Source organism: Acanthochromis polyacanthus, chromosome 2 (genome assembly GCF_021347895.1).
Source record: "Acanthochromis polyacanthus isolate Apoly-LR-REF ecotype Palm Island chromosome 2, KAUST_Apoly_ChrSc, whole genome shotgun sequence".
Lineage (NCBI taxonomy): Eukaryota > Metazoa > Chordata > Actinopteri > Pomacentridae > Acanthochromis > Acanthochromis polyacanthus.
The window spans coordinates 17,600,960-17,626,880 of NC_067114.1; the positions used below are offsets into that span (position 1 = coordinate 17,600,960).

Below are 25,921 nucleotides of genomic sequence, written 5' to 3' on the forward strand. Positions count from 1 at the left end.
CGACACTCAGTCCTGCGCTACAGGTCTCGCACCGGAGAGATGGTGACAGCACGCGGGAGTATCTCAGGCTTTTAGAGAAGAAACAACGCTCAGCTTCTCCCGGAAGATTTTACAGGTGAGTCCGCTCAGCTGCCGCTCTCTCTGGGTTTGGTTTTACATTAATACCCCCGCAGGTAGAGCAGTTTACCTCTTTTGGCGTCTTGTTGATGACAAACAGACTTCGGTGCCTCTCAGTTGTTGAGGAGATAAACTGTGCTGCGGCGACTCTTAGCTGTAAAATGGTAAAATGAGCCTGTTTAGCTGGACGGCCAGTGTCCTATGTGCGTTTTCACACTTTGTTCATGTTTATTTTCGCTGTCGTAAAGGGCATTTTTAAGTGCAGCACTGTGTGCATAATTTTGTTTGCGTTGTAACTGTACACCTATTTTATCCACAAACTGCTTTTCATGACTGCATCCTGATGAATACGATTCGATTTCTGTTAAGTGACTTTTTCGAGTGACTCATAATGTGTTTGGTCGGTCGTTGTCATGTGCGTTTTTCACATAAGCTCTTGAACCACACTCCAAAAACTCTCATCCATTTTTTAAATTAGGTTTTAGACAGAGTTTGTCAATAACAGCTTGCTTCAACAAATCAACCAATTATTGTTGATACATCTGTGTTTAGGGGTGTTTCAACAAATAAAATGCTTTAGGACATTTGTAAATACATTTCTGTAATATGTCCTACAAATATCTTGCAATGTCTCACGACATTGTTTTGTAAGCATTCTGTTTTGATCCTGGTCAATAAGAGAGCTCTAGTACAATGGTCTCTTTGCATATTAAACCAGTTTAGGCATTGCAATTGTTATTGGACATGTATAAAGACATTTCTATAATAGGTCCTGCAAAATTCTTTCTAAACATATTGCATTGGTTCCAGAGTTTATGGCACTTAAAGCAGTTTTAAGCATATAAAGTTTGCTGCTGATAACATTTGATGCTGAGATGTGTGTATAAACATTTCACATTTCCTATTCTACGATTTCATCCTTTTTGAATCAGACTCTGTTTGATGTCAGTCATGATAATGCAGATGATTTTATCATATGATAAATTTTTCACTTTGGAAGACACCCTGCAGCTGAAATGGGTAAACCTATAAAGAGGTACACCTCCAGCCAGGTTTTCATGTATGTAGACAACACAAGCTCCCCTGCAGTTATGCAAGATAGAGAGCAGGAGAAACAAAAACTGCTCAAGGACATAAAAAGAGATACCAGAGCAGACGCTAAAAATGTAATGAGTTGGAGCTCTGTACTGTCTTTTTTTTTCTAGCTATAACTGTAGTAGATATATAGAGCACACTTTACGGGCAAAGACGGTGTCCTGCAGAAGACATACAGCTTCCACCCTGTATTGTATAGACATTGTAAAGACAGTAAGTCAGTGTAGGTCTGCAGGAGAAGAAACCCTTTAGAAATGGTTGTTGGAGGATTTAATTGTTTGGAAATTCTGTGTGTTGGTTGGAATGAAAGGTTAGCCGAGTGGCTGGTCAGTGCAATGTGTGGATGCGTAGTTGAATGGCCTGGTAGCCCGACCAGTTGGCCGTTTGGCTGGCTGGCCATCGATCTGTGTCTGTTGAGCAAACTGTGAATGAAAGCATTTGCTGTGGGTCACTGGTCAGGGATGAGCCCATCCGAGGGTCCACTTGTGTGTGTATAACTGACATCCCTTTGCATATGCGATTGGCTGTGGCTCAGTGCTCGCAGAGCATCTGCAGAGCTGTAAGTTTTTCAGCGTTAATTCTTCTGTTCAGGGCTGAAAGAGATGCTGCACTGACCAGCTGACACTGCTCGACATTTTTTTTTGCCCTATTTCATTATCTCTCCTGCACACACATACATACACACACACACACACACACACACACACACACACACACACACACACACACACACACACACACACACACACACACACACACACACACACACACACACATATGTAGACATACACAAGTAAGTGAATGCTTGAGACAGATAGGATTGATAAGATGCTTAGAATCAAAACACAAACTCTTCTCCATTGGTTTGTGTGTGTGTGTGTGTGTGTGTGTGTGTGTAGACCCCCGCATGTCAGGCTGAGCATAAAGGAAGAATAGCAGGGATGCTGTGTGTGTTTGTGTGTGGCTGGTATGTGAGCCAGGCTTACGGAGAAAGAGCCTGGGGTTCTTATCTGACCTCTCCCAGGATGACCTTTCACCCCTCAAGACAAGCCTTTTGTGTCCACAGAGCCAGAGCCCATGGGAGAGCGTGTGTGGGTCCCTGTGCATGTGTATGTGTGTGTGACCGTGCATGTGTATTAGAAGTATAGGCCACATCAAAGTCTTACTTAAACATTCTTATCTGGAGTCACCTTTGTCCTCGTGGTCATGAGACATCCCTCAAACGAATGCAACCATGCCCTCAAAACAGAGAGTATGTGTGCATTTGCATCTATTAGGAGGCACAATAGGGGGTGTGCAGGGCATAACTTTAAAATTACTTTTTTTTTCTTTTTACATCGACATACCGGCAAAATGTTTTACTTATTTACTTACAGATTTCAAAAACGACAAATATAGACAATATAATGATGATAGATGGCTGGTATTTGTTATTTTAATCCAGCAGCATCCAATTTAGCATCTTTTATATGCCACAGAAATACTTGTCTAAATTCCTGAAAGTGTTAAAATACATAATCTGGTGTTGAAGTGTGTGGATTGCACGCTGCTCAGAGTTTAAAAGGATCCTAACTACAGGTTTGTATGTGAGAGGTTCTGTGTTTGAGGGTGGTGGTGGTGGGAAGGGGATCCAAGGGGTCATAAAACACCACAATAGTGTCTCTCTCCCCAGGGTGAAAGAGAGGCAGAAAAAGAAGGAGAAGAAGGAGGGGGAGATGAAAGGATCTCCCACTTCCACGTCAAGGAGAGAGGAAGGAGGGGGAGATGGGAGGAGAAAAGATCTACAAAGCTTCCTTAAAAGTTTTACTTACGGCTTATGTCTGTCATCTCTTCTGCATGTCTTCCTTTGTGTGGTACTGATCTTTTGGTTTTGGTCAGCAGCACAATCAGCAATGGGACAGAAATTCCTTAAAAATACATCCAGGGCCTAAAATTCTGCTCATGTACATGTACACCTACAGATTAAAGATAGAGATGGGCATTTTGACCTTAGATTTTAAAGCACAGCTGCTCATCCTATAAAAACAATACTTGCAGAAAACTCTCTCTTGTATGTCATACAATAATGAAGCATCTTAATATTTCGGGGAATTCTTAAGGGAAAGCAAATTTTAATTTAATTACACAAATAATGCATGGACATTTGATTAACAACTGGTCAGATGTTTAAGATTTTAATTAACATTCAGTACAAGGTGGAATACACTTCTCTGCTTTAATCTCTCAGTTTCCCTCCCAGTCTCTTCGTTCTCGGATTGTAAAAACATCAGTCTGGTCTTTGGTAGAAGGTGTGATTACTTCCTCTCCGAGCCGGCTGTGTTATGACAGGGTTTTTTTGTCTTTCACCCTCTGTCTCTCTACAAGGTGGTGCAAGGCATTAAAAGTCTGCACTGCTTCTTTACAAAGTGTGGAGGCAGAAGGTGCCTGCTAAGGTGTGTGCGCAAGAGAGCCAACTCACCAGACTTGGCCTGTTAACGTCCTCATTTGAAGCCTTATTTTGTAACAGACAGATGTTTAGAGAAAGCCTTCAGCCAGTGTAGCTGCTGGCATCTGTAGCTGATGTTGTGCTTGGATTTTTTATTTTTTATTTTTGGCAGAGACCAAGGAAAAAGTAAGTTCTCTAAAGGTCAGTAAAGGAAATAAATTCCACAACTATTCACAAGGTCAGTTTTGCTTATCGCGGAAAGTTAAAAAGGGAAATAATCCATCTGGAATTTGATTGAGATTCACAGATTTTTAAAATTTAGAGAAATCATTGAGGAATTTGTTTTCTGACAAAGATTGATGTGTGATCTGCTGTAGTGTCTCTCTAGCAAGGATGGCCTTTGTGTCTTATTTATACAAGATTTGTTTTTTTAGTTTTGTTTTTTTAGCTTTTTGTGTAGTTTTAGAGACAAAGTACCGGTAGTCTCAGATGGTTGTAAAGAGATTCTGTATCTACCTATTCATGAAAGATTAAGTTCAAGAAGTCGTGGACATGGAACACAACCTAAAAGGAAGGCTCGTTTTTGTTGTTAAAAGAGCAGATGTAAGGATTTCCTTGGCTCTGTCAGCTTCTGCTTGGATGTTTCCTGCTAAAGGATGATGACCCATGCAACAAAAAAGTTTTGCTTTGTTTCGAAATAAATGAAAAATATATTTTTTTTTGCTGGGATGTGGTGCATTAGTTTGTAAAGTGAAGCTGAGAGAAAGAAAGACAGAGGTAAAGTTGTATTTTTGTTAATCTGTATGCATTTATGTTTAAAATGAAATCAAATAGGTTTTGTGTGACATATTTTGTGAGACTTAGCATTGACGTGGGACTCAGTTTTGAAAGCTGTAGTGTAGTGCATAGCACACACGGGTTTAAGTCTGTAACCTGACAGGTTTGTCTTTTCATTAAGCTGATCCCCAGATTGCTGACTGGTTCTCATGCTACCAGGGTTGTCAGTCTTGTGTGTGTGTGTGTGTGTGTGTGTGTGTGTGTGTGTGTGTGTGTGTGTGTGTGTGTGTGTGTGTGTGTGTGTGTGTGTGTGTGTGTGTGTGTGTGTGTGTGTGTGTGTTTTGGGGGTGGGGGGGCATATGGGCAGTCAGAGGTTTGGAGAAGGGGGATTAAGTTGGTGTTTACAATTCAGTCTTATTTCCCTCTTCACTGCACCAGTTTGTTCATTATACAGCAATTAGTTCTGATCGAGAGACTCCATGTTTGAAAATGTTAAAAAGAAAATTACATTTAGTAATACCATTTTATGTATTTTTTAAAAGCCGTAATTATTTCTCATCTTCAGTATTTCATCTTAATAGTGAGATGAGAAGAGAAGAGAAGAGGAGCAGAGATAAAAACCAAAGCAAGAGAGATGCACTTGGAGAGAAAGTAGAAAAACAGAGGGAGGGAGTAGTGTCGAGGTCAGGGTGTCCTGACTCTGTCAGTGCAGCTGATTTTATATTTTGCTGTCTGGACAGATGCCATCCAGAAACCACTGTTTGTGTGGGCCTGTGTTTCATTGTCAGTGGATGTGTTTCTTAGCTGGATTTTTTTGTGTCTTTTCAGTGTGGATGTGCGTTTGTGACTTGACAGTATTAATCTGTACATTTGATATTATTGTCAGAGAGTTGAAGCATTTGAAAAAGAATCTTCTCTGTCTATTGCCCCTTTCTTTCTCTGAAATGCCTTGTTGGTTGGTTCATCTAGATATTACAAAACAGTCTGTGTTTTTGTTGTTTCCTTTTAAAACTAAATAGGACTAGATAATTGAAAGACTACTAAGTCTGTATTTAGAATATCTGAAAGCAGCAAACCATAACTTTCAGTTATGATGGAGGCTTGGTATAAACAAGAACAAACCGCCATAGGCTTGTAAATGTCTTGTGAATGTCCAACACAAAGTTTCTTTGTTTTTGCAGGACACCCATGGGGAACTCTTATGCAGGCCAGCTGCGGACCACGCGCTTCGAGGAAGTCCTCCATAACTCCATTGAGGCGTCGCTGAGGTCAAACACTGTAGTGCCTCGACCTGTTTTCTCACAGCTATACCTCGAGACAGAGCAGCCGTTGGCACATGATGGTGAGTTGCATGGTTGCACAGTGGACTTGATATAGAGTTCAACTAAAAGGTTTGATCATTTTGTGAAAGTATGTTTAGTTTGAATCCCAACATCACCATGTCAGATTTCTTTTGAATCCACATTTTACCAACATCTTGTAGACATCCTTCTTTTTCACCTACACAGAAATCACCTGTAGTGCTTGTTGTGACACTCTGACTCACCTTCACAATTACATGTTGTGTTTGTGTCTCCAACAGGCCGTACAGAAAACGACGATGAAGACGATGAAGATGGCTCAGAGTCTAACAGCCCTCCAGTGCCCTACTTGATGAAACCTCCACCTGAGGGATGTTGCACCACAGATGGTATGTACGCATGCATGTATGGTTATGCTGTATATACACGCTGTATGTTCAGGAGGTGTAGTTTTCCCAACTATGGGGGATGTGATTTCTAGCAGGTTTATGTAAGAGTCAGTTTTATGTAAAAGATTCTAAACTGCTTGTGCTCTTGAGGTCAGCTCTCTGCATGCTGCGTCTTATTATTCTTCTCATTTATGCGATAACTAGGCAGAATAATTTTAAATTTTACAACTGAATCCTCTTGTGAAAATGTTCTGTCCTTATCTTGTCCTTCCCACAGGCTTTTGTCAGGCGGGCAGGGACCTGCGTTTGTCCTCGCTTGCCTCAGATCCCTTGGACGTGCCCCCTGAGTTCATGTTAGTTGGAGTAAAGTCTCCTTCCCTTCCCGACAACCTGCTGGTGTGTGCTGTGGACCGCCGCTTCCTGCCAGATGAACGAGGTCGCAATGCGCTGCTGGGTGAGGCAGAAAACTTGCACAGGAAAATGTTGTTTGTTGTTTGCTGTTTGATAAAAAGTGAAAAAGACTGAAAATAATACCCTCATTTTGCTTTATTGTACATTCGTGATATTTTCCAATTAGCTACATGTTCATTTTACATTTTCTTTATATGTGCTCCCCCCAGGCTTCTCAGGAAACTGTATGGGCTGTGGAGAGAAAGGTTTTCGCTATTTCACAGAGTTTTCCAACCACATTAACCTGAAGCTCAGCACTCAGCCCAAGAAGCAGAAGCACTTAAAGTACCATCTGTACCGAAACAACCAGGGCATGCTGGTAAAAGGGGCTCCCATCAGCTGGAGGGGAAATGGTAAGAGAGCATCACATGTTCTGTAAGGTATATGACAGACGAACAGGTTTTGCAGATTTTATTGGAGTACAAATAATGATTTCAAAGATTTATAGTAACTTTTTTGTATATAAAGGGCAATGAGGTACTGCTTTTGCAAGAAGAGGGTGGCTTTCAAAACAATATGCTCAGTTTTACCACAATCAGACTCTGAATTCTTGTGCACATTGATTCACTACTGTGTCCACCTTATCCTGTTTGTGAAACTGCCCAAAAAAACTTCTCACAAATACATGGAACTGATCAAGTTTGACTACCTATAATACTACAGTTGCCCACAAAATGATCCGACGCAGATGTTTTTTGGGGTATATACTTACATTGCACACCCTTATGTAAATAATTAAAAGTAGTTTACAAGAAGCACATATGAAGTGTTGTGTAGGTTTCTTTGTAGAAAAATAATATTATGCTCGCTCAAAAGAGAAAAACTTAACAGCCACGTTTAGTGGATCTTTGTGTTTTTGATGGGATCATGGTTGTATATTGCACTCACATTAGAGACTCCAAATGAAAAGCATTTCCACATTCACATGACTACACCAATGACCTAGTTATGTAAAAGAAAAGGCCTTCAGACTCTGGTAGAGATAGGACTTAATCACACTCTACATTATTTGCATTACTGCCATAATTAGAACTGGAATAAAGCTTTAGTTTAGGCTCTGCATTGTGTTGCAATAAACTGTTATTTATGTTGATCAGAGAGCTATGAGTGTATGAGTCTGACCAGATGGACAGATAGCAAAGCCTTAAGGACAGGTGAAAGGTGAGACTGCAGGATACAGAGGCCACAGCCTGGAGGTCATCCATCACAGTGTAATAATGTGGAAGGGCATCACCTTGTGAAAAGGCCTGTGTTAATAGACACTATAACACTAGAGACTCTTTGTCTTTCAAGTTTCTATATTTTCCTGCTGTTACTCTTTTATTCTTATTTTGTTAATGCTGTATTTTGGCCAGAAGAGAGTGAGGCTTAAGAGAAGAGATCAGAGCTTGAGGTGTCTGTGGTTACAATATTACTTGTCTGGTAATCTCTTAATCCTCTTTTTCAAAGCATGCAGAAGTGTTGATATTAGGGGCCTGAAATATACAATATTCTCACTGATTAAGTCCTTTTCAAGGAAAAAACGTTGTGCGTAGTCTGCTGTCTGTGCAAAATAATCTATACTGAAGAAATTCCAGAGCTGAAATGCATCCGTTTGTTTTCGCTGCTGTGTAACAGTTGAAGTATTTGTTAATTGTGAGTGCTGACAGCTTCTTTGACTATTTTGTGCTAATAATCTAATCTAAATTTAACCTAGTGCAGTGGAGTCACAGCTGTGGCAAGTAGGATGTCTTTTTTTAAGTCTTTACTCACAAAAATTGAAAATACGTTTTTCCCCAGATTCATACCATACCAAACATCTTGTTTGGTACGAGAAGAATTAGGGACAGTAAGTATAGACTGTGAGGTTCTGCAGATTGCCAAAAAAGTGTCCATCAGATATATGTTGTCAATCTTAAATTCCTTCCATACCAGTATTTGCCTTCCCTTGTTTCCACTCTTCCACTGCAGGGCTTTCTGATTTACTTGTAACACTCATTGACTGAGTAGCATTAGTCTTGCCCCGGAGCCGATTTTAAGAAGCAGATTTACTGAGCCTCTGGATAACTTTGTACAACTTTCAGAGCATGACTTTAAGTTCCACACACAAATTCACATACACTTGCCCAGCTAAGTCATTACAACAACATAGCTACTGCATTTCTGTTCTGATGGACATCAATTTTCTCGTGTATTTCAGATGGCAGGATGAGGCCGATTGGTTCCAGTCTCTCTGAAGGCCACTTGACATCAGATGAGCACCCGCCAAACTTAGCACCAACTCACCCATCACACACACGTGGCAACTACACGGGTAACAAAAAAAACATTTTACAACACCCTTAAATGTGTAAATATTCAAAGAATGTCAAGTTGATGTTAGGATTTGCACTGAAAATTGTTTATTGTATCATTTGTTTGTGTTGTCATGATAGAATAAGTGAATGCATAGTTTCAACAGTTTACAGGTCTAGTTTGAAAACAAAGCTGCAAAACGTCTTTGTTAGTGCAAACATTTGTTGACAAACTGTTTCACTTTTCAAGCTGTAATTGAAAGAGAGGACATTATGTTTTATCAGAAATGTTAAAATTTTTGTTCTGTGTGTGTATCTATAAGTGGCAGGATCACATGTGGAACCACAAATAGCTGACATCTCCCACACGCTGATAAATGGCAACCATGCTGTTCCCCCTGTTGTCCAGCCAACTTTAAATCAGTCTGGGCCTGGGAGACCCTCAGCTACAGGTACAGACTTTACAAAATAATGATTTCAACTCTTTATTCCATTTTATGACCACATGTGTGTGTATATATATGACACATTATTGATTGGACTGACAGAGATTATTCAGTGATGTTACTCAGTTTGCGATTAAGACATTTACATGGCAGTTGATCAGTAGAGAGGTCTGAGTTGTCGGCATGACATGTCCACGATTTTAGTTTTACTTCATGTTTTTGTGGGGTATTAGTTTTCGTATTTTTAGAGAATTGTCTTGGCTCACTGCTTTGGGACAGCACTGTCATCACTTCTCATAGCAAGATCATACATATTTTGTTAAAATGTGAAATATTCTAGTTTTTTTCAAAGGTATGGGTTTGGTTAGAGAGGAAATGTGACACCTCACAATATAACCACATGTAAACCGGTTCTTCAAATTTTTCCGGCTACTGTAGTTCATCTAATGCGCAGAATTCTTAGATTTCCCGTTTTAACCTGATTTCTTTCCGGTTTCTGGCTTCTTGTGTGCATGTAAACATGGTCAGTTTGCGTCTGTTGTCATTAAACCTCTTCCCTGGGTTTCTTCACACCTCTGAAAGGGAGAGCTCCTGCCACCAGCCGCCTAAACACTCTGTGTGTGAATGTGTGTGTTATAACACCCCGGCTATACAGGAGCCAGCCAGTCGCATTGTGTGTTGGGGGTAGTCCTTTGTTTTCCCTGCTTTCATTTGCCAACACTTGGGGCACTAAACTTCTGCCTCCCTCTTTTCTCTTCTGTCTGTCTTTCTCCCTCCCTCACCCTCAGACTGTCACCTCTATAAACTGGGGTTGTAAAATTCTCTCTCTGTCTCATCTTTTTTCCTGCTTTCTCTCTGAATGAAAAGCTTCCTTCCTGTCAATGTTGTTTTTTTCATGGCCCTTTTAACAAGTGGACCTTTTATGTGTCTCCCTTATTACTGCATTTCAACAGTAACTTGAGAGAAAAAGAGGGGTGACTGCATGACTAAAATACAACTCTTTTCCATTACTGTATCAACAGACATCCATCCTGACATAGAATTTAGTCTGTTCTATTGATTGGCTGGTATTATAATGAAAACAGACTTTACAGGAAGCTATTCCTAAAGAACACAGAGTTGAAAAAATTAAGAAAAAAAACGAAAACCAGTTTAACAAATGTAAATTAATGAATTCTAAAGCAAAAGCAGCAACTTCCAAGCAGCTAGAAAAATGGCAGAATGGAAGTAAAGGTTATGTAATGTTTTATTAAAATTTATTTATGAACCTAAATTATAAAGAGTAAATGTTTCTAAACTGATATGCATGTAACCTTGCTTTTTTCTTCTTTTTTTCCCTCTAGGTACCCATGCAAATGCTGCTCCCCCTAAAAAGAGGCACAAGGGCTGGTCGCCTGAGTCATCTTCCAGCAGTCTGCCAGAGAGCACTGTGAAGACTCCACCATCCTCAGTAGCCTTATCAACATCAGCGCCCTCTGTCATCACAAATGGAGGCAGATCAGGTACAAATGAGAGACTAGACATACAGTGACGGAAATGATAAAGGGGATAAATGTGACCAAATTTTAATTTTATTTTATTTTATTAGTTTATTTGAACAGGGACAGTGCACATTAATTAACATTTCTGTAAATGTACCAATTTTAGCTATAAAGCTAATTTCCAACTGTTGTCCCTGGGCAGATGAAAATGCCAGCAACAACATAAAAAAATGGTGTGGATGTGGTAACACATGTTCATTTAGGTGTCAACAGGATATTTTTGTACTGCTCAATGTGTTTCTGTCTGTTTTTTTTTATTTAAATGTATTTCTGTGCTCCTTTACTTGCTGTATCCAGAGACTGTAGCCCTGCAGACTTCATCGCTGGCATCCTCAACCCCACTTTCTCCCCCAGAGGTCCCTGTAACAGTGCCTGATCAGCTGCTACACACCTGCAGACTGCAGCCTGTCATATTCAAAGGTTAGAAACGCACAAAGAACTGCACTGCCATGCCGACAGTACATGGAGTTGTAACCCACAGTTGCTGTTAAATGTCACAAGATTGTTTGTACTCGTGGCACTCTCAGTCATTATTGATCATTTTCACTCACATTTCAGTGGTGAACTTTCTCAATCATGGGAGTTTTTCCAGTCCTAGTACAACAGATGGTTGCTTTACTTCGCATCTCCTAACAGGTTAGAGGTCAGCAAACACCCGAGGGTGTTTCTCAGCCTTTCTCAGCCAGTCTCCTGCCCTCCACCCTTTCACCCCTTTGTGTCACTTGTCAACTCATCTTTCTGGTTTTACTTCTTATTCTTCTGCCCTTCAAATCACCAACCAACCATATTGCCATTTCCTGTGTTTGGCTGGTTGGTGCATTCCATTGTGTTGTTCCCATCCCAACTATTATCCCTGTCTCCTTTTGGAAAAGATAAAACTGCGTTTTCCTACCACCTGTTCCTGTATATCAATCAATCTCCACTGGGTTGTTATAGTGTTAAAACTGGACAACAATATCTGAAAAACCAAAGTATATATGTAAGCAGCTAACAAGTAAAATGTGATTATAAAATATCTACTGTATGTCATTTTCTCACTTTTCTTTTTCCATAGTTGTTTTTGTTAGTTTTTTGGTTTGTTTATTTACTTATGTTGCAAAAGATGTCTTTGACCCTGGTGGTATGGACTCTATTGATGTGAACTGTCTCTTTCCATGTAACTTCCAGTCCAACTCTAATGCTTTTCATTTTATAGTAATTTAGTAGATGCTTTTGTACAAAGGAACAAACATTTTTTCCATCTACACAGGTTATTGGAAGCAATTTGGGGTTTGTTATCTTGACCAAGGACACTAAAACATGTGGAAATGTGTCGGAGGGGATCAGCCAAATCTACCACCTTACATCCTGAACTAGAGTCAGTCTCAAATCCAAGTTATTCTGCTTCACTTCTTTATGTCTTCCTACTTTATCTCATTTACACAGGTCACGGGCCTCTTCCTCAGCTGACTGGCAATGTGAGTGAAGTGCTTGTCAGTTCTCTGCTCCAGAGCTGCTACCTGAGCTCACAAACACTCCCCAGAGTGTACCAGCACTATGGGCCGTCACCCATTCAGCCGTTGTCCACTGAGATGCAGATTCTGCTCACTGTCTACTACCTGGTTCAGCTAGGTCAGCGTAAAACCATCTTCTAGAATCTTAATGTAATCTTGACTTAGAAGTGTTGTAGTTTTTATATAGAAAGGTAACATAATCAAACTTCTGCCTTAAATTTACCTGTCAGTGAAATTTATAATGTGAAGAAAGTCTAGTGAATCTTTTTTTTTTGTTTTGCCAAGCTAAAAACACATTCCATAAAACTACTTTAAGGTCTTTTGAATAAATAAATGTTAAGTTTTATTCACACTTTATACTGACTGCTTGTTTTCTTTTGTCACTTTTTTTCTAAACCAAGGTCCTGACCAAGTGCCCCTGATTGAGGACTTAGAGCAGATATTCATGAGGTCATGGAGGGAGTCCCACCTCAGCGAGATCAGACAATACCAGCAGCCTCAAACACCAGGAACCCAAGGGAGGCACTATGGCATTGAGGTCAGACATGGCCAGAAAAAAAATCCAAAGAAGGACACGCATTACCAAGTAAATCATGGATTTCTGAATTCTAACAGACCTTGAGATGCAGCTTTATTTGCACCATTTCTCTGTTTCTCTATCAAGAAGCTGATTCACACAGGGGAGCATTAAATGATATCTTCTTTATGTGTCACACTCCAGAACAGCACTGATAAAAAGACAGAATATAATTGAGTAAACTAATTTTCACTCTGTCTCCAGGCCCCCTCTACCTTGCCTGGGCTCCCCCAGCATCTCTCTTTACCTCCTCAGACCCAACAACCCTTGACCCCCAGCCAGCTTCCCTGGCTTGCCCAGCTGGCTGCATCATCCTGCGGAGAAGGTGTAGTGGTGTTAGGGGAAGATGTCGGCTCTTTGACTCAAGGCCTCCAGCAAACGTTCACCAGGTTAATGGAAGGACGTCTTGAAAACACCAACTACGTGGTCATCATTGTCACTGCACCAGGACAGGAAACACAGTCCTGTGTGGTAGTTACAGGTAGGAACTGTTCCTTTGTACAATATGTGAGAATATGGTGAAGTTGTCCTGGAAATCTAAACATAATAATTGATATGATAAGAGATTTTAATGCAGTGTATTTATGAACCTGTGTTGCAGGTAAACATCAATGCCGTGCCTTGGCAGAGTCTATGTTTTCTCCCAGTGAGGGTCTGAAGGAAATCAACCACCAGCTTTCCACTGGTGTCGCCCAGGATCTCATCCACTACTGCAATTCCCTCGGACAAGGTAAGTCTGACTGTCTGACTGGAGGTTATTGTGTGCTTTGTCGTAATTAACTAATGCATTGTGTGGCTTTTTGTTTCTCAGATGGTGATATAGATTCCCTTCTGGACAGTGCCAGTGTGGACAGCAACGAGCCTTCTCCCTTTTCCAACAGTCAGGAATCAGCTGAAGAGAGAAGTCTTAAAAGCACACATAGCCCCAAAGACACACACAGTCTAAAGGATTCACACACACAGTGTTCAAAAGACTTACTCAGCCCTAAAGAGACAGCTTCTAATCCAAAAGACTCCTGTTCAGGTAAGACACACATGGACTGAGCTGTGCACAGTATGTAGACTTATATCAGTGTCAGTATGTCCTGAAATTTGGAGTAGAGTTTGAACAAGATTATAACCAGTCTCCTTAGAGTATCCCAAACATGTTACATTAGGTCTCCCCACAGTTATAATTCATTCTATTTGTCTGTTGTGAGCCTACATACACATACATTGAATTTACAAGACCCCTATTTGCTTTACTCTTGCTTAAGTTGCACTTATTCTGCCTTTTTTTTCTCATTTTGCCGGAAAAGGAGCTGACCATATTGTTTAAAAAAGTGTTTGAGTATGATGTAAGTTGTGTTTGTATGTGTGTAGAGTACTCCGTGGAATGGCGTGAGGTTCGGCCTATCCAGCTGGCAGTCGCGAGAAAGCTGCTCTCCCATGTTTGCGCTATAGCAGATTCCAGCACGCAGAACCTGGACCTTGGCTCCTTTGACAGAGTCAGTTTCCTTATCCTTGTCCCACCCTCCGAGGTCACATTTCAACAGACCGTTCTTCACCTCTGGAGCTCTGGTTAGTCACATAGATCTTTTGTAAGAAACTGTATTCATGAATTCTGCATGTATTTCAATTATGTATTTTAATATTGACCTGTATTTCTCTCTCTGTCTTTGTGTATCTCAGGTGTTCTTCAGGAGCTTGGGAGTTTAGACCAGGAGTGTGCATCTCAAAACGAGGCAGAACGTTATGTGGTCAAAATGGACCAAAGGGCTCAGACACGAATTGACAGCCTCATCCAGGAAGCACACAGCAACTCGTACACGCTCTACATCCTGGTCCATGACCATGCCCACTGGGATATTAGCAGGTATATGTGAGAAGGGAAAGGACAATTTTGAATGATTGTTATTGTTCCATCAGTAACAATGAGAGTATAACAAGAGCAATAAAGTACATTATTTTTACCTCTGTGGCTCTGCCTCCTTCTCTCAATCAGTGCGTCCTACTGCAGCTCAGACAGTGGTTTGGGTCTTGTGGACCAACTGTTAAACTCCCGACAGGTCAGAGATTCTACAAACATCCTGATTCTCCATGTCACCTCGTTCCCCTTTGCTCTTCAGACACAGTGCACCCGCATCAGCCCGTACAACGAGATTCACTGGCCATCTGCATTCAGTAATGTAAGACTAAATTCTGTGTGTGTGATGGATATACTCTTTATTAACACACAGCAGCAGCACATATCTGCAGACACAAATGACTGATTGAATATGTGTTTAAGTGGGGTGTTTAATCAACTAAATGTGTGCATACCTATAACGTGGTGCGTTTGTGTGAACAGGATGTGGATCTGTACCATGAAAGGACACGGTACTTTGGTGTGTCTGAGCTTTTAGAGTCAACTCGTTCAGGGAGCAGTCTTCCTCTGATGCGTTATGATTCCTCCTTTGAAAGCATGGTATCTACTCTGGAGGAAAGGTAGCACATGCACATATGCTTTATCTATAAGACCACCCTATCTTTATGAAGTTTTATCTGCAACTAATGCATGAAGCCTTTACAATCTTTTTCTTCCTTGTCTTCAGGTTTCCAAAGCTTCACAGTGCTGTGATCCGGACTACTGTTTTGATCCAGCACTACTGTGTAGCTCTGATGGCTGTATCTGGCAGAATCAGTGGTTCCCACTATCTCCACAAACACACCTCTGTGGAGACCATGGAAATTGTACAATCTCTACTCACAGCTGCCCAGCAGTGTCCTGCCCATCATGGTCACATGGTACTGCTGCGGATTCCTTCTTTGGCTCTGGCAGCGTGGGCCCATCGGCGGCTGTCCAGAGTTAGAGGGCAACTGGGCCTGGAGGAGAGTTTTGAAATCATTCTGGGGAATCCCAAGGAAGCTCTGAATATTGGGCAAAACTTCATCGATCAGATCAAGGTGGGGTAGTAGTGCATAGTATCATAAAGAACAGAATAAATAATTTTATGGATAGACACAAGTGGAAACATATCGAGATTATTACATACCATTAAAATTTTGTGTAAGATTGTTTGTATTGCTTGCAGACATGGTTAAAGATCCAGGATGCTGACTGGATTCCTCGCACCTACTTGGAGCTGGAGGCCCTCCCCTGCATCCTGATCCTGTCGGGGGCGGAACCACTGGGGGAATCTCTGCCCAGGTGTGCATGCTGAGTTCTGATGATAAATTTAAACATTTTGACCTAAAAATAGTTTACCTTTGTTCCCAACCCCCCCTTTACTGTAGTTTTACCTTTAAGTGTTAGTTTTTCGGTGCTTGATAAAAAGGCCTAACCCTGTAGTTTCTTGTGGTAAAATTAAAGAAGCTGTAGTAAATGTGGCTTGAAATTTAAATGGTGAATTATTCTACCCACAGGTCACTGAAGTACTGTGACCTTCGAGTGATAAGCTGCTCCTACCTGCAGCGGACCACACTTGAACAAGAGCTGGGACTGGCTGCTTATCTAGTGAAGGCAGAGTCACGACCCCCACACAACCCCGGACCAGGAAGTGACCTGCTCGAAAGTGATGCAGAAAAACTCAGCAGCACTGACAATGAGGAGGAGGAGGGACAAGAGAATGGTGAGATAAGACCCTCACATCTATTCTGTAATATATACATAGACAAAGAAATAATATTTTTATTATTTGAAGAGAGATTTTAGCTGATACTGGTAATTTAAAAAAAAAAACCTTTGCTCCTTTCTTCCTCCTCCTATTTGTAGGAGAGTCTCTCCTGTCATCCAATCAACCGTTGCAGTCATGTCCAAAAAGTGGAGTGCTAGATCCATTCCCTGCTCAAACCACCACCTCACCAAATGTGCAGAAAGGGACCATGAACAGCTTGCAATCTCCATCACAATCACAGACTCAACTTCAGCTGCAGCCATCCTCTCAGTCTTTTCAGTATCCTCAACAAGCACCACACCACCAAACCCAGCCTCAAGTTCAAAGTTATTCCCAGAGCCAGCCGATCTCCCAGACACAGCTACAGCCCCAGATTCAAATTCAGCCGTTATCTCAATCAAATTCTCAGCCTTACACGCAAACATCCCCCCAGCAGCAAATAGTCCAAAGTCAACCTCACCGCCCACCCCCTTCACAGTCTCGTCGCCAACACTCCAAATCCACATCCTCAGGCTCCTTGTCCCCACAAGCCTCCTCTCCTCATCTGAGCTGCTCCTGGACTCGAGGAGTCAGTCGTCCTCCTTCTTTGCTCCTTCCTCGTGCCCTCCATGACATCATCACAGCCAGTGATGGCAGCGGTCTGCCACGATGTACTTCATTCCTGCCACACATGTCTGTTGCATGGGCAAGCAGCTTCAGGTAGAGAAGACATTTTTTTTTTCACACCAGTATTTATAGTATAATGTACATTATACAGTAGATTTAAAAGATGATTGAATTTAACACCCACTGTTACAGCATTCTGTAAAAAATATCCCATTGATTTAGTTTCAATCAGTAGTAAAGTATGGAGCAGCCAAAAGGTCACAGTAGGAATATTTTTAGGACTATTTTTGCGTTACCTGGCAGTAATGTTTGCATTGCTTCTGGCTATGACGACAGCAAGAGTAAGTGCACCCTCAGCTATCTCTGCTCAGGCACAGTCTGTACCTCTACATTTAGGCGAAAAACAGAGGAGCTCATTCCCCAGCTCTGATAATTCAGCTGAACACTCTGATGATAAGTACAGTCTTAGCATGGCATAGCTGTCACTGTTTCTGCAGCTGCTTTAGTTATTATGATTGTGGCTGTGACACATTAGTTAAGGGGTGTAACTTTGCCTACATGAAGTGATTATGTGTGTGCAGTAACGGCTGTGCATTACTGTTTGCGTTGTGTTTAAAGTGCTGTATTCCTGAACTCCTTTGGTGTATTTGTTACACATCTGTCAAAGAAGCACTGCAGTTTCAACTAGTGGGTAACAGCTGGGTATGTCCATAGGACCACAGAATAAAGATATTTTAGTCATGAGAAGACTGCTGGATTATTTTATTCTGTTATTTGAGTACAAAACCTTATGTAAATGTGTGCTCGGAAGATAGAAATCAGATTGGGGTAAATGTAATCATGAAACATGTCTCCTTTGTGCAGGCCTTTGCTGAGCAAAATGATGACATGTACAGAGCAGTCCCTCTATTATCGTCAGTGGACAATTCCACGCCCTTACCACATGGACAGCAGCAATCGCACTGAAGGACGAAATGACAACTTTCACCCTCGCCGGTTGCTACTCAGTGGGCCGCCACAGGTATTTCCTGTCAGTCTTAATTTGTGTTATAGAAACGCATGCTCACCTTGTACTGCTACTTACATTATTTCCCTTTGTGTTTTTTTTCATGATCAGGTGGGTAAGACACGAGCGTATCTGCACTTCCTGGGCATTCTGTCTCGGATGCTGATTAGGCTGATGGAGGTGGATATCTACGATGAAGAAGACATTAACTACAGTCAGTATATTTGCATTGCAATTTACCAATCCAATCCAGTTATGGAAGCTGGAGTTTATATGAACTCTATTCCTGTTCATTTTCTGTATTTTCTACTGTTTGCTGAACAATTATATTTTCAACATTGCAGTTATTGTTGCTGTAATATCAATCATATTTGCCATGTTTTGTTTATAGTGCTGCTGTAAACTAATATGAAATGCATAAACTTATAAATCTATTATGCCTTTAGGTGCCCAGGTGGAAGGGGTACAGTACCACCCACCCAATGCTCCCTGGCCCAACCCAGACATTATGAAGACCATGCCCTTTGACTACAACATCCATGACCCTAAATATGATGACATAAGCAGTGTGTATTGCCCTGGATACAAACCCAGTGCTGAGGGTAAGCACAGTCAAAGAAGCACTTATGTGACACACACAGTCACAACATTTTCTGGAGAGCATTCATCTTCTCTGAATATTTTTTTGCATGTTAATGCAAATCTAGACCTTTCTTTAGAAATTCGCTGTGTATTTTATTGTAGTACTAATTCTCCTTTCCTCTGTTGTTTACTCAAGGAAATCCTGTGCGACAGGAGGATGTATACCTACGTAGGCGAACATCCAGGATTAAGCTGTCTAAATATGCAGCCTACAACACCTATCACCACTGTGAACAGTGTCATCAGTACCTGGGTTTCAACCCCAGATACCAGGTCAGCACAATGCATACAAACACACTGTAAGAAATAACATTCAGACTGCTTTTGAAGTGTCAATGTGGCCATTGTCTCTAATCACAATTCAGATGTATGAGTCAACACTGCATGCCTTCACGTTCACCCACCTATTGCTTGGGGAAGAGATCCAGCTCTACTTCATCATTCCAAAATCCAAAGAGCACTACTTCAGCTTCAGCCAACAAGGAGGCCAACTGGAGAGCATGCGACTGCCTCTCACATCTGATTGGGTACGTTCTTTGTCACTGACGCATGAACAACTAAATTTCAGCTATTTGCATTTCTATATTCCGTGTGACATTTTCCCATTGTTGATATCCAGAGTGACTAAGCAGCTGAACACTCACATTTTTCTGTATCAACCCAACAGTAAGAGATGACATCAGTAGCTCAAGATGATCAGAGTTTTGCTTCCCTCAAAGCAGTTGAGAATAAGTATAACAAATGACAATTAAGTCAACATTATGTGTATCAAGGGTTTAGGTTCCCCCACTCCAGTGAAAATCAAGTATTTGTGACCTTGTTTACATGTGCATATAGTGTTGTTGTTTTTTTATGTTGAAACTGCAATGTACCAGGTACGATCTCAACACCAAGCTTTAGCTATTTGGGGTTTCATATGTATCAACCTATGGAACCAATCCATTCAACCTGTGAGGTGGTGCTTTCTGTATAATTCTTCTTTTTTAGTTTTCAAATATTACAACTTTTAAATGTCTAGGGTAGAGTTACAGTGTTTGAGAAATGTGGGCATATTCTAGATGAAACAATTGTGTAGAGGAGTTGCATCAAAGTCAGTTTAAGGTGGAGGGGGATTATTTTCATGAAAATAAGCCTACAATATTTAACTTGGACACACAGAAGACTTTATAGTGATTTTAATCAGTAATAAGGCAGTGAGTTAAACACTATTTATGCTACAGTGCATTCTTTTTGCTGCTGAAATTAACCAAAGGAAACAATCAGTCATCAGTCTTATGGTAAGTGCAGTTCAGAAGAAAGTACCAATGTAATCACTATTATCAGTAATTATTCCGTTTCTGTTGAGCTTTTATACGTACAAAAGTTGATCAACAAAAGTTGGCCAATGTGCAGTACCGCGCTGCTCCACAAGGTGGCACAACAGGCCAGACTATGATTCAAATTGTACCTTCAGTGCATCAGTTCTTATTTATCTTTAGAAAAAAAATGTACACAGAAGATTCCTGTTTTAGAAGTTATTTGTATTTACTTAGCATTACTACCACAAAATGTTTTGCTCACATCAGTGAGAAATCCTCTGACTGACATTTTGCCTTTCTTTGGCATTCTCTTTCTACATCATGTATCCTTATGGGGTGTATTACTTTGAAAAACTGCTGCTCCAGCCTGCAAGCACAAACTGCACTTCAGCTTCCTTTTAAAGTTGGGACACAGCTTGAAGCACCAAAATGTGTTTAGGTATTTGATTTCACTTACACAAAGAAAATAGGAGGTTATTCACTATTTTATTCAACTTCCACAGAACCCAGACTGCATCAAGAGTCCAATCTTCACCCCAACCACAGGTCGTCACGAACATGGTCTGTTCAACCTTTATCATGCTATGGATGGAGCCTCACATCTCCATATCCTTGTGGTCAAAGAGTATGAGATGGCTGTCTATAAAAAGTACTGGCCCAACCACATCATGCTGGTGCTGCCTACCGTCTTCAATGGAGCTGGAATAGGTCTGTTATTGCTACTGTTGTAGTATTAAAGATAGTAGTAAAGAAGTATGTAGGGCTCCTTGAATTCATGACATTTGTATTACAGGCATGAACTTATACATACTGTACTGAAATGCCGCTATTAACTGTTTTTTCTTAGTCTGGCTCATTAATAACCATCTCATGATGCTCATGCAGGTGCTGCTCACTTCCTGATTAAAGAGCTTTCGTATCACAACTTGGAGCTTGAACGCAGTCGGCGTTTGGAGGGAGGAGGACCAGCAGGTGACGTCTGGCCCTTCGTCATCCTGGCTGATGATTCCTGTGTGATGTGGAACGCAGTGGACCTCGATGCACGCAAGTAAATACTGACAAATTATTTACAGTGTATTAGTTTACTGTGTGTGAAGGACAAAATAGCTATTGCTTTGTGAGTTAACTTAACCAAAAATCTTTGCTGTCATTAGTGCTCCGGTGGAGCATGCTGTGTCGCTGAAACAGGTCCTACAGCACATGGAGGCCTGTCCAGATCTAGCCCACTATGGAGTTTGTGGCATCAGGAAGTGGAACAGTCGTGTAGTCACAGGTCAGTGGCCACAATGTCAGAAAGTAGAGCAAACTTCCACTGAATGTCTCTCTTCCTTTTTGATTAAAACATTGAAAAAGCTTATTTTAATCCCAAGGTGAAATATCAGTAACATCTTATAATCTGGAGCCGCACTAATCATTATACAGAAAACAATACTGATTGTAATCACACACACAGTCTAAACAAAAAATGCAATTTCTTAAGCTGCAAAACTTTTAACTGCTACAATGCATGATTATAAATTGACTTTGAAGACTCTTGACTCTTTGTACTCATCATAGATGCCTCAGATCTCAACTTGTTATGTCTTCATGTTCTTCTGTGGTTACTTGATAACATTTTAGATTTTACTGATAGTTTTGGAGCGCAGGTCTATCGCAGATCTTTTATCCCTTATCGGGGTAAAAGAGTCAGACAGAATTTAAAAAGAGCATTTGACTGTAAATGTTTGCAGTTTTTATACTCTATGAATCAGGACGAGTTTGAAAAAATGTATAATTTTGTGAAGTAAAATGTGATACCAAAAAAACATGTCTGACCTATGCTTAAAATAATAGTGCTTTTTCTTTTGCTTGAACCAGGTAATAAACAGCAAGAACCCTTCTCCAGAGGTCACCTCCATGACTTCCTCCTCCTCAATGTCGATCGGAGTCAAAACGTCCAGTACGACCAGAACCGGTTCACCTGCCATGATGTGGACTTCACCCTGAGGCTACACAGTGCCGGGCTGCTTGTCTGTAGATTCAACAGTTTCAGTGTCATGAAGAAGCAGATCGCCATTGGAGGATACAGAACATTTATTATCAAGACCAAGGTAGATGCCAAAGAAGCATAAATATGAAACACATTTTCTGAATCCCCGATAGTTATTATTTTAACTTAATAGCGAGTTTCACATCATATAACACATTATCAGCAGCTCCATAAGGTCAAATGATAATCTAAATTTAAATAAGAGTGCAGTATAATATATATATATATTTAATTCAAGCTTTTTACTGCTGTGTAGACCTTCTGTGTCACCCTTCTGGCAGTTACAGTAATTACACAAACACTCCTTACACGTGCTTATGACATACGCCTCGCTGTCTATTCCCCCTTTAGACTTTAATCCATCTTCTGAAAGTTGAATTTCTGTCAGAGAATGGCATATGGGAAACTTTGCCTGGATGCTTTCTTGATTTTTCCACTGTACTCCAACGTGCTGTAGCCTGCTCTAAGGCTTCTCCCTTCTTCAGTTCTGACAGATGGTTGCAATAAATCGTGTTGTTACTGGTGCAGCAGCACAGAAATATTGCCACAAACATCAGATCTTAAAACTGCAATTACAGAGATTTACATGCCGCCATTTAGCACTGTATGAACTCATTTGGCAAGGTCCTGAATGTAACAGACATTCATTTTGGCAGATGACCATGTTATTAAACAAAAACGTTACATTTCTCCAGATGACAGATGTTCCAACGTCAGTGGGGCCCTCTCAGTACATCTGCGCCCCAGACAGCAAGCACCTTTTCTTGGCTACACCGGCTCAGCTCCTCCTGGAAAAATATCTCCAGCACACCAGCCAGAAGCTGTTTCCACTCAGCACCAAGAACTACACACACCCCGTGCTGTCTGTGGACTGTTATCTCAACCTGGGACCTGAGGTACACGTGCACATACAGATACATATATATATGTACACACCGACACACAGGCGACTATATCGTTCTATGGTTTAAGCAAATGGACACACAAACTCACAGCCTCTTTGTTTGTGGTACACATGGAGTATTTAAAGTCACATTCCTCTTGTCCTCTGCAGGTGACGGTGTGTTTTGTGAGCTCCAGACCTCACTCTGTCAACATCAGTACCACAGGGTTGCTGTTCAGTGGCCTCCTCCTGTGTTTTGCCGACGCCTTTGTGACTCCTGGTTTCCTCAAGAAGTTCGCCTTTCTTAAAGGTACAGCAGCAGAGCAAATACAGACAATAAAAAGGTGATCCACATGAAATTATCTATTTAAATGAAAAAATTAAAAAGAAGCTAAATGACTGTGTAGAGTAGAAAAACTAAGATATTCTGAATGCCTAAAAAATTCCATGTTGCATTCTAGTGGCAAAAAAATATTGTTCTGTATGTCTACTGTCAAACAAAGATAGTCAAAAATCCAAGAAATATTACAAAGATTACTCTGTACCATAAATATTATTGGCATTGTAGCTGCACCAAGCTGGACAGAAAGGTCTTTTGATTGCTTTAAAGCGCCAGTGAAAATGTAATGGCCAAAATCAACAAGACAACACTGTCCTTCAAAACAATCAAATAACGCAAAGGTTTATGATTTCTCCTACTTTTAAATTTGTATAATTGTGCAATGAAGGAATCAAAAAAGAATCAGAATCAAATATCTCAGTGACAGGAAGGTTAGGAAAATTTACAGAGATGTTGATTTTTTTTTTTCTTGTTGTCATTTTGATTTCCGTGTCACAGTTAAAATTTCTCTCCTTCCTGTAGGTGCAACTCTGTGTGTCATCAGTGCCGATCGCAGCTCACTGAGGCAGACGGTCGGCAGGCTGGAGCTGGAGGAGGAGTGGAGGTTCAGGCTCAGTGACGAATTCCAGACTGCCAATGCCAAAGAGGATCGACCGCTCTTCTTCTTGACTGGAAAACATATTTGACTGAAACAGCATGAACTGCAAAGAGTGGCAGCCTGAACTGAAATCACTTCAATTGCCAAAGAGAAGAAACACACCAAGGTGCATTTTGTAGCATGAGAGTTCGCAGTAATGCATGTTGCAAATGGATATTGCAGGCTATAAATGGACACACTATTCATGTTACCAAAATGTATGAGACCTACTGGAAGAGTGAAAGGAATATGGAACACTGATTATTACCCGTCCCTGTACACACACTCGAATAGGATTTAGAGTTCATGTTGCATTAGTAGGCTTTTCAATGAACATGAAATTCTGGTAAAGTATTAGATTGTTTACATTTACCACAGTTTGTATCTTCACTAAACCACAAAACCCCTAATGATCACAAATGGTTATTTACAAGAAATTATTTTCTCAAATAATAAATGTCCTAGTCTAGCCGCGCTAGACCCAGCTCTGAAGACGCAAGGGTCTAGGAACTCTCGACAGGGAGGGAGGCGGGCTAAAAGGTTGTCTTTCAAATCATTCTGCAGCAGTTGGGTAGGTATACAACCAATCAGTGCAACGAATAGGCTGACGTAGTTCCGAGAGCACCGGAAATCAGAGGATGCGGTAGTTCGGTGAAGCGTTATTTATACAGTCAATGGGTGAAGCTCAAGTATATTACAGACATGTTAACAGCAAGATTATTCAGAGTCAGTGCTAATGGAGCTCAACGACTGTTGTCGTTTTTGTTGTCGACCCTGGCAGAGAATTACATTCGTTGCCGTAGGTTGTCTAGCGCGGCTAGGCTAGTTGTTTCCGGTTGTTTCTGTCAGAATCGTCACGCCTCTGTCGTCACTTAGTTACGCCCGCCTTCTGACTCTACGCTTCATGGTGATTCGTCGGCCAGTTTTAGGAGCATCCAGCCTCGAGGCTTACCGAGGGTAACTAGACCCTTTCATCTTCAGAGCTGGGTCTAGCGCAGCTAGGCTATAAATGTCCATTATCTGATTGTATAGTTGTATAGGAATAAAAACTGATGTAAGCAAAAAAAGTAATTACACAATGCGTTTTTACCCTTTAAAGAATTCCTCTAGACTTTGTAATTACAGGTGCTGTTTTTCAATTACTCAATACGTGTTTGCAAGTTTAGTAGTTTGGAATTTCTTATTGCAATATCAGTGTGCAGACTTCTTTGGAGGTGCACACGACACAAGAGGCTTCGTACAAGTGGAGACACAATCATTTGTGTGGAATGGTGCTGATTTTTGGCAACATTTTCATATTTTTATAGGGTGATTTTTTTGTAGAGGCATGTTTTGCATGTTTGTTTTTAAATATAAAATATTTACAATTATATTTTTGTCAAGTTTGCATATTGTATAAAGTACTTATTTTTTAGTGTGTGCAAGAAACAAATGTTTCAAGTGTTTATCTGTTTGAACTTTTTTATGTGTTGTGCTCCACAGGCTGTCAAGTGATTTTTGTTTGTACTTGTCGGAGAAAGACAAAATCACTTTGTGCTGGCAGCATGTTACGATGTACAGTTTTGTATCCCTATAACTGTATAAATGTACAGACATTTTAAATTTCTTGTGTACGAGTGTTTGAATGAGAAGCTGAAGAATCAAATGGGCAGCTTGTCTGAAACAGCATTAGCAAAGTACATTGTCTCCATGGCAGATGTGTATTTTGCAGCATCGGAATGGTCAGGAGGTGTTTCAGACTGTAAAGTGGATACTGATCCTTCAGTGTCCAGCTCTCGGCTAGCTAGCAGAGTATCACAAGGACAGAGAGTCAAGTGGGAAACTTTATCCTTCGATGGCAGGCCACACTCCTACCCTCAGACGCTCCTTATATCCACACATGGACGTACTGTGTAATCAAGGGGACTTCAGGACTTGGTAACTCTGTGTTTTATTTTATTTAGGACAGAGTAACTGCTTCA

The 25,921-nt window shown here is 40.9% G+C and overlaps 1 protein-coding gene and 1 long non-coding RNA gene across 2 annotated transcripts in view; both read left to right on the plus strand.

Moving 5' to 3' along the window:
• The window catches only part of LOC127531177 (uncharacterized), a 387,768-nt gene extending 362,206 nt beyond the window's left edge, over positions 1–25,562 (plus strand). The window contains exon 2 of the long non-coding RNA XR_007938162.1: positions 24,764–25,562. This is a non-coding gene — a long non-coding RNA (uncharacterized LOC127531177). The remainder of the gene's footprint in view (positions 1–24,763) is intronic.
• greb1 (growth regulating estrogen receptor binding 1) lies at positions 1–25,562 on the plus strand. Its single transcript, XM_051939864.1, has 34 exons — positions 1–115; positions 5,596–5,756; positions 5,997–6,104; positions 6,382–6,558; positions 6,725–6,907; positions 8,734–8,847; positions 9,151–9,279; positions 10,617–10,775; positions 11,112–11,234; positions 12,240–12,425; positions 12,709–12,845; positions 13,089–13,365; positions 13,486–13,614; positions 13,696–13,908; positions 14,247–14,444; positions 14,556–14,739; positions 14,869–15,052; positions 15,214–15,350; positions 15,458–15,809; positions 15,938–16,053; positions 16,269–16,474; positions 16,618–17,218; positions 17,990–18,146; positions 18,243–18,345; positions 18,578–18,733; positions 18,910–19,046; positions 19,139–19,300; positions 20,575–20,779; positions 20,957–21,119; positions 21,226–21,344; positions 21,929–22,161; positions 22,796–22,996; positions 23,155–23,293; positions 23,846–25,562. The coding sequence occupies exons 2-34, from the start codon at positions 5,603–5,605 to the stop codon at positions 24,007–24,009; spliced, it is 6,006 nt and encodes a 2,001-aa protein (XP_051795824.1). The 5' UTR covers positions 1–115; positions 5,596–5,602; the 3' UTR covers positions 24,010–25,562.
• Positions 25,563–25,921: the final 359 nt, after the last annotated feature.